This window comes from Acanthisitta chloris, unplaced genomic scaffold (assembly GCF_000695815.1).
Source record: "Acanthisitta chloris isolate BGI_N310 unplaced genomic scaffold, ASM69581v1 scaffold31581, whole genome shotgun sequence".
Lineage (NCBI taxonomy): Eukaryota > Metazoa > Chordata > Aves > Passeriformes > Acanthisittidae > Acanthisitta > Acanthisitta chloris.
This window is the reverse complement of record NW_008657028.1, coordinates 8,733-17,869: the sequence shown is the minus strand read 5'-3', so window position 1 is coordinate 17,869 and position 9,137 is coordinate 8,733. Positions and strand designations below refer to the sequence as shown.

Genomic DNA, 9,137 nt, shown 5'->3' with positions numbered 1-9,137 from the left:
AGTGGGACAGACATTCAGGGGTTTTTTTCCTCCTAAATAATAAAATTATATCTGTGATTAGCAAGCATTTAATTAAAACTGCCTCCTTTTTTTTCCCCTCTCCTAAAGCTTGCAGGGAGACAATGAGATGATACTGATCTGCATGGAGAGTGATCTATCATGCAATTAGCTAAATGTAGTGGAGAGAAATGATATTATAAAGCCAACTCAGAACTGTCCAAACATGAAGATTATTGGCTGTACATTTGAGTAGATCTATGCAAAAAAAATGCCTAGAAAAACAAAACTCTTTGATCTTGATATGTTTCATGCAGAAATCCACTCCAAAAGGGCAGTCAAGAGTTCATAGAAAATTCTTACTCATTTACTCTGGCAATTTAACCAGCAGACACTGAATCCAGCTCAGCCCAGGACCAGATGGTATTCATCCAGAACTTCTAAAGGAAACAGTAAAATTATTAAACATGATGTGCAATCTCTTGCTTAGAATAACGTTGTTGCCAGGGGAAAAAAATTGTGTAAATGTGATGACAATGTTTAAAAAGGACTCCAGGGGAACTAAACCCTTGGAATCATGAGCCAGCCTGTAAGCCTGGCACTCACAGAAGAAAAACTGGTGAGGACCATAATAACAGATAAAAATCTCTGGACACATGGTCTACTCACATTTGTAGAGGAAAGCTACACCTTACAGATTTAGAGATCTGAGCATGTGAACATGACTACCTCATTTGTTTTAAACAGTAACAACATAGTCATTGGGATTTGCATGAGATATCATTCCCTCAGTCATTCCACACTTGCTTTTGGTTGAAACTAGTACCATCTAGAGTCAGTCATGGCTCAATACTTATCCCTCAACTGAAAGGCTTCACAAAACAAGCTGCATCCAGTGCACCCTGGTTCAGTTTGCCTTTTGGCTGACTACACGAAGCCTCCAGCCTTGCCAGCTTAATCCCTCCTGCATGTGCTTAGGAAGCACATCATGACCCTGTAGTGGGCCCATTCCTTGGGCTGGGGCTCAGTGAGGACTCTACTGTCCTGGGGGAGCTGCTTCTTCACACCATCCCATATGCACTTGAGCCCAATGCAGGAGATAAGCACTGGCTTTATAGAACTGCCCTGCAGCCCTGGCCAGCCTCTCACCTCACTAGGAGCAAAGCAATTAGTGGAATCATGCAGTGGTATGGAGCACTGATGACCAGCTGCATCCAGAACTCCCCCAGGTAAAAAGGTTCATTGAGAAATTAGAGCTTTAGATGTAATGTTTCAATCTAGTCTCCTTCATACCTATTCCTGTTACACTATAAGGCAAAGCTGGTGAGACTGGAAAAGAAACCCAGGCTTTCCAGTCTGTGTGTATCAACTTTAAAGGGTCAGGACTTGTTATAAAGAACCTGTTACTGCTCTGCCTATTTAAGCAGAAGAGATTTTAAAAGTGAGATTTGTTTTCCATGAAGATATAGCAGAGATTACTTTCTAATATTAACTTATGTTTCTGGCCATAAACAAGCTGTATATTGGAAATTAAAAGCCCATGACTTTGTGAAAATACCAGTGAGGATGATGTTTGTGTGTTCAGATAGCAGAACCTATAAACAATCAAGATCATTGTGTTTTACACTGGTGCGTGAAAGTAATTTGCCACAATTTATCAGTTTATCAAGTTTGTATTGAAATTATATACAAGTCCTTGCACGAAGGAAATATGTAGACTTCAGCATATATTAACTGACAATTCTAACATAGTCTCATAAGGTTTGATCCAAGAACAGGGAGTTTTTCTATTGAATTGCTGGGGTTTGGATCAGGCACGTACAGCACTTTTTGTATGACGCTAGAACTTCACCAAATGAGATAAATGTAACTGCTCCTGTTTTTCTGAGCCTACCCTGTCTTCAGTTTGCTCTGAAAAATATGAAGATAAGAATCATTTCCATGTAAGGCAGGCAAAGTCTTCACTATGTTTTTTCTCTTCTCTGCCCTTTCATTCAGTTACTCTTAGCATTTTAAATGTTGTTGGTTGGGAGACAGATTTATCACACTCATCACTCACTGGTTCTCATTTATTGGCTGTGGCATAACAGACTGCCTCTGAGAAACATTGCAGAGACGTGAGTAGAAGCAATCTTGCAAGGGGTTAATGCTATAATCTTTTTCTAGCCTGTTTATAATCCCAACAGTAGTCTGGTAATAGAAGAGGGTGGATCTAAAAAGTACCAGAGAGGCTGTGTGTGTGTGTGTTTGTGGGAGTGTGTGTGCATACATGTGAGTGTGTATATGCACACATCCCTTGCTTTCCTGGACTGCCTCGTGTGCCCCTGGAATAAACCTTGTGCAGCCTGGACAGGACTCTGTGTGCTCAGGGTGCTCCTGTCGGAGAGTTAGAAGAGCTTCCTTGCACAACTGCCTCTCTTGCATTTCTCCTGAAGACTTCACTCAGCAATGTATTTGTTTACTGAAAGACTGGGCAGATAGTTACAAACCCACCCTCTTCTGCATTAAAACTAACCTGTGGATACTGAAGGATGGAAATAATTGATGCTAGTTTCCTCGGGAATGGTACCAACATTACTGCTTTCCTCTGCGATATCATCTTGGAAAATGACACTTTTTTCTGTGTGGATGACCCACCTTATCCTTCTAAAGGTATGTATAGAAAAACAGGTATTTTTTCAGACAGTTTTTTTCTAACTGAATGCAGACAGACTATGTAAAGAAACAGTTACACAAGGCTTTTTTTCCATGAGAGAGTGCAAAATCAACTGCTTGCTAAGTTAGGGTGAGAAACAGGCAGCAAAGAATTTAGTGTGCTGAATTTCCAAGTTAAAAATTCAAGTAGGATAAAATTAGGGTATAATGGAAAAGTAAACCAGTAGCATTATTGAGCACAAAATGTAAACAGCTCTGCTAAGGACTTGGAGAAACATGATTTTTCCTCAATTCAATAACAATGGAGTGATCAGATCTGATACTGTGTGTGAAAGTGATTAAATGTGAAATTATAACACTGAGGCTGCAAAGAAATCCATGTATTCAAACCTTTTTGATTGCTGTATCGTTTCTTATTTCTGCATAAGGGAGGAACTCCCACAGTGAGTGAGTGGTGCACGCTAAGGAGTGTGAGCTGAACATCCTTTAAGAAGTTGTATTTGACTCTCCAAATGTACATTGTATTGCATGTATTGTAGTTTAATACTATGCAATTCAGGTAGATTAGAATAAGTATAAGTATTTCAGCACTTTCACTGATTTTGTATTGGTGTAGAGGCATAGACCTTATTAAAATTGAACACAGAAAGGCTTTTACCTCCTGATTAAAGGATGAAATATATAATACCAGTCTGAGTTGAATACTACATACCTGATCTTTTCCTGTGCCAATTTTCAGATTTTCATCAGATAATTCGGATTCTGCTGTATTGTTTGATATTTCTGCTCAGCATTTTGGGGAACATTCTGGTAATTACTGTGCTGATAAGGAACAAGCGGATGAGAACAGTCACCAACACATTTCTGCTGTCACTAGCAGTCAGCGACCTGATGCTCTGCCTTTTCTGCATGCCTTTCACCCTCATTCCCAACCTGCTGAAAGATTTCATTTTTGGGAGTGCTGTTTGCAAAACTGCCACTTATTTCATGGGTAAGTCTGGAAAGTTTAAACCTGTTTTGAAGACTGACTAATGAGAGAGGTGAGAAGGTATTTAAAAACCCATAAAAAGCTGATCGTTTCCATCTGCCACTGAACTTACCAGTATGATGAAGAAGCAACTTTGTAGTGCATATCTTCATGGCTCTGCTTTCCTCAGCCTGATCCAGCAAAACACAGAGGCAGCCACTTCACTTTAATGGCATACAGAAGCATTTTGCTGGATCAGGTTAAGCAAGAAGTATGTTGCATGACCAAATGAGGAACTTAGCACCTGCTTTACTTACCTGACACTGACAAAGTTGTTAGTAGTGTTCTAATCACCACCAGACATGGTAGGGTTGTGCACCCTCACTAAGGGCAGATTTTGTCCACAGGTTTTTGGTAGCAGTGATACGTTAAAAAAAAATAATAGACCAAAACAGGTGGAATTTGCAGAGCTCAAAGTTAGAGCAAGTACTTTTTGAGGACAGAGCAGGTGTGATCAGAGCTCACCAGGAGACCACAAAACACAGACACAGGTTCTAGAGACTGACTCTAAGAAGCATTACTTTTATATGCCTTGCTGTACTCCTTTTGGTTGTGGAGCCAGGAGTTTCAAAATGCCTGTGTTATGTGTGTGTGTGTAAGTGATATTTGTCTCACTTCCATTACTTCTGTGCTTTTGCCTTTTTCTTAAAAAATAAAAACTAAAAAAACCCCACCCCAAAACAAACAAAAAGAACCCAAACAACACCACCCCCCCCCCCCCCCAAAAAAAAAAAAAAAGGAGAACGTTATGTAAAGTTTTTGCCACTTTGGGAAAGCCTCAGTTGATTACAGAAACCTCAGGTGTCCCTTTCAACCCATGGCCTTGAAAACTTTGATGTAATGTGAAAGTACACACCTAAAGTGTGCGAATGGGAAATCAACATCTTTTTGTAGATAAAGCCAATAAAACCAAAGGCCATGTTTAAACAACTATAATGAATTGCTGCCATAAATACCATAAAACCTCACTGAGGCATTGTCATCTTTCTCTTATTTCACACTGTGTAAATTACTTTATTAAAAAAACCCAATCCAGTGAAATGGATCGAACATGAACTTTCTCATTATGAAGCTGTTTTATTTTAAGAGTAAGAATGTGGATATTTCCCATTAGCAGCTCAGGTAACAGAGGCTTCAACTGGCAAACAGACACTAATAACCATTGCACCAACTCTGCTCAGTTTTTCATTTTAAGATGTAGAAAGATGAATTTTAAATTGCAGATGATTTGTGTAAAGCATTTTATAGTTTGACCCACATAGAACATTCACAAAGACTATTAAATGAAAGCTGATTCACTGAAAGAAAAATTTATGGCAAAGTCAAGAAGAAATATTTATAATCTTGCAGTGATGAACTTGGGCACCTCAATGACAGAAACACAGACCATTGCATTACATTTTATAATGTATGAACAGGAGAAATTAAGGGCACTCAAAGGACAAAGATTCTGCTTCATGACTTCATTTCTCCTTCTTTGTAACTCCATTAGCATCTAATTTAAAAAGTTGTAACATATTTAATTCTCTTGAATGAGAAAATCAGATCACCAGTCAAGCAGGACACTGAAAAAAAATTAAAACTATAGACGAGAGACCAAGAAAATCAGATCACCAGTCAAGCAGGACACTGAAAAAAAACTAAAGCAATAGACGAGAGACCGTGAACATCTGTGTTAAAAGAGTAATTAATAGCATAATCTCATCAATTTCAATTGCTTGTTTGAACTTCAGTGCCATTAGTGGAGTGAATAAACCACAGTAGCAAAGAGTAGAATTAGGAGGAAAAGTGTCCTCTCTCCCTGTCCCAGAATTTTATGATTTGACAGAGTGTATATTTTCTCTTGGACTTTGGGAGTTAGAAGAGCACAAAGCAGGAATATCATCCTGGAGCAGTCTGGAGACCCAGACCTCTTGCTCACACATTCTGCACTGACTCCATCAGTATGGTATTTATAAATATTTTAGCTTATAAATGTTTGCTATATTTTTTTAAATTTCTGTATTTGTACAGAAAGTTATCAAGAGCATTTGAAAATAACACGAACCTTTACAACAAGACAATAACCTTTTCCTTTCTTTTACATACGTAGGTGTCTCTGTAAGTGTATCTACATTCAACCTGGTTGCCATATCTTTGGAGAGATACAGTGCTATTTGCAAACCTCTGCAGTCCAGGGTTTGGCAGACAAAATCTCATGCCTTGAGAGTGATTGCTGCTACCTGGTGTGTCTCCTTTACCATCATGTCACCATACCCAATCTACAGCAAATTGGTACCTTTTACCAAGTATAACAACACCACAGCAAATATGTGTCGACTCCTTTGGCCGAGTGATGTCATTCAGCAGTCTTGGTAAGACAGGAATGGCTGTTAGCAAATGCATAATTATCTGGTGGGAAACAGGATTTTGTGGTAGCATGACACCTATGAAAGCATCTGTCACTTCAAGTGGGAATGCTGTTTTCTCTCATTTATGCATAACCTTCTACATTTTCAGAGAAATCCTTGATTAAACTTAGACAAACACAGACATACAAGTGTCCCTCTGTGTGCTGCTTTACCTGTTCATTTGTTTGAACGTCCTCTGAAGTAGAATATGAGAACTTGGAGAGGTTGCAAATGTCTTACCTGAGAACTGAATCTTTCTGGCCTCTTGTGCCCCCTCTAACCACTGTGGGAGTGCCCATCTCCTCTGGGCCTGGGTAAGTGGGGTGAAGGATGATTTGTTCCTGCTGTACTTTTCTGAGGGAAGAAGGAGGAGAAGAGGTGGGAAGCTTCTAATTTCCAGAGCTGTCAAAATGATATTGGCATGAAAAATATAAGAGATCCTGCCTCCCCCAATTCCTAGCTGGATAAAAAGGAGAGTTTCTGATTTTGTCCTGTTCTCTGGTCTCAGTTTGTCTTTTTATTCTTTAGGTACACTTTCCTGCTACTCACACTCCTTCTTATTCCTGGGATTATAATGATGGTTGCATATGGCCTAATTTCTTTGGAACTCTACAGAGGAATAAAATTTGATGCCAGCCAGAGAAAATCTTCACGAGGTAACAATGCATTTAGGCTTGGGGTGTTTTTTAAGTCACAGCTGAAGAGATGAGCATCATCTTGAGATTACTTAAAGGAACACTCTCTATTTGCAAAAAAATTAACATTAGGGTCAGTTATGCCATGAACTTGCCAGATGCATTTGTTGATTGAAGTTATTCCATTAGTCACTAGCAAATAAGCCTCACCTATGGCTTGTTTGCTGAGACTTGGAGCAGGACACATTAAATTTCTTATTTGTTTGTTATAGAAATATCAAGACTTGTTTCTTTCTGGCCAGGGATGAGGACAATTTCTGTCAATAAATGCTACAGTTGTCAAATTAAAATAGAAGCATATCATCTTGAAAAGTATCTGTCTGTCAATAATGGACTAAACTGTGTTCTTACACCTTTTGCACCAGTTTGTGTAGAGATCAGATGTGAGAATATTGGGAGGCAGTGGCTGCAGAGCAGCTGCTAACATGACTGACTCAGAATTAGGCCAGTGCTTTCTTTGCAGCTGTTTTCAGCTATGAATTATGTTACTTATTTAGACTTAGGCTCCATTCTTCACTTTTTCACTTTGAATCACTGTTCAGAGGTATTTTGCCAACTATTTAAACACCAATTTATATGTACAGAAAGAAAAATAAGTACCTGCAGTGCCAAATACGAAGACGGAGACGGATGCTACCTCAACAAAACCAAAAGGAAAAGGAAAATGCCATTGCAACAGCTCTCTACTACGAGCCACAGCAAAATAGAGAGGGTGAGAAGCAACAGCTCTTCTGCCAACTTAATGGCCAAGAAACTGGTCATCCGTATGCTGATGGTGATAGTGGTTCTGTTCTTCATTTGCTGGACTCCCATCTTCAGCGTCAACGCCTGGCGCGCGTTCGACACCGCCTCAGCCGACCAGAGGCTCTCGGGGGCTCCTATCTCCTTCATCCACCTGCTGTCCTACACCTCTGCCTGTGTGAACCCCATCATATACTGCTTCATGAACAAGCGTTTCCGCATGGGCTTCCTAGCCACCTTCACCTGCTGCGCGAAGCAAAAGGCTCCTGCAACCCGGGGAGAGGTGGGGGATGAAGAGGAGGGGAAGACCACGGGGGCTTCTCTCTCCAAATGTTCCTACACACACATGACTGCCTCTGCTCCCCCCTGAGCTGCATCAGCACAGGCAACAAGTGGCCTGTCAGCTGGTGTTGGAAAGTGACTGTGGCATCAGCTGAACATGATTTAGTCCCCAGTTAATGAAACACTTCAGTTGACAGCAAACGCGGCGAGAATTTTATGGGAAGTGGATGCTATCGCTGTCTGAGCTTTATATCACTTTCCCTTCAAAAGTACAGAGGAGGAAGAGGGCTCTGAAGATAAAGGACTTTATAAAAAGCCTTAGAAGATGCTCTATTTGTCACAAATTCCATTGTAAAAGTTAGTGTCCTTTGCATCAACAGTTTTGCTCAGTTTTTGGCTGCAGTTCTCGGTATCTCTGAAACAAGATGTTAATAGATTCTCCTCAAACATGAACACATATATTGCATTCTTCACCTCACTAGCTATGCCTCATAAACAAAAATCTTTCTGGTATATTTGTAGTATATTTGCACATTATTTTAGCTGAGCTAATACATGTGGAGATAATTTTGCTGTCATGGTCACTTACAGGAATTCTGGGGTGGAGAGAATGGGTTTGTCCATGTGAAAATAACGCTTTTAAGTAAAATAATTTCTTTTTTTTTTAATAAAATGAAAACAAATATTGGTGACTTTGTGGATGGAATGCATTCTTCAATCAGGAAATAACATAAAATTAACATAATTTAATGTATTTTTCAGTTAAGTAAGCCACATAGAACAAGCACAAAGAAGTGGATTTCTTCTGTGCAGCTGTGAGGGTCTTGGATGGGCCTGAAAGGCTCATGTGGAAATTGTCACACCAGGAAGCACATGGATAACTGATGATTTTACAAAAGATGCAGGGCTAAAGGCACAGGTTGATGCCCAGGCAGCCACACATTTCACAAATACATTCCCAGTCACTCCTCCATGTACAAATAGAAGCCATCAGGCACTGAACAGCAGAAGGAGCAGATACCATGAGCAAAGGCTGAAAGACTTTGTTAGAAAACAGTTTTTCTAAACTTTAGAACAACTGTTAGTTTTTCTAAACTTTGAAACAACTGTTTTCTCCAACTATATACATTCATAAACAGACTCAACATAGAAAAAACCCCAACTTTGGATGACACAATTGTTGGTGCTTCATTGAGCAAGGAATCCTGTGCAGCACAGGTGAGTGTGGTACTCAGAGCACTTCCTTTGCTCTGCCAAACTCAGATGGAGAAGTTGTATCACTTATTTTGTTCTGTGAAAATAGCCTGTTGGAGATGTGTCTATCTACTAGCTGAATCAATATCATTAAAA

At 39.7% G+C, this 9,137-nt stretch overlaps 1 protein-coding gene across 1 annotated transcript; it reads left to right on the top strand.

Moving 5' to 3' along the window:
* Window positions 1-2,363: 2,363 nt before the first annotated feature.
* On the top strand, window positions 2,364-7,875 carry CCKAR (cholecystokinin A receptor). The gene is made up of 5 exons (XM_009084570.1): window positions 2,364-2,649; window positions 3,392-3,643; window positions 5,772-6,033; window positions 6,598-6,725; window positions 7,349-7,875. The coding sequence occupies exons 1-5, from the start codon at window positions 2,529-2,531 to the stop codon at window positions 7,873-7,875; spliced, it is 1,290 nt and encodes a 429-aa protein (XP_009082818.1). The 5' UTR covers window positions 2,364-2,528.
* The last annotated feature ends 1,262 nt before the right edge of the window (window positions 7,876-9,137 follow it).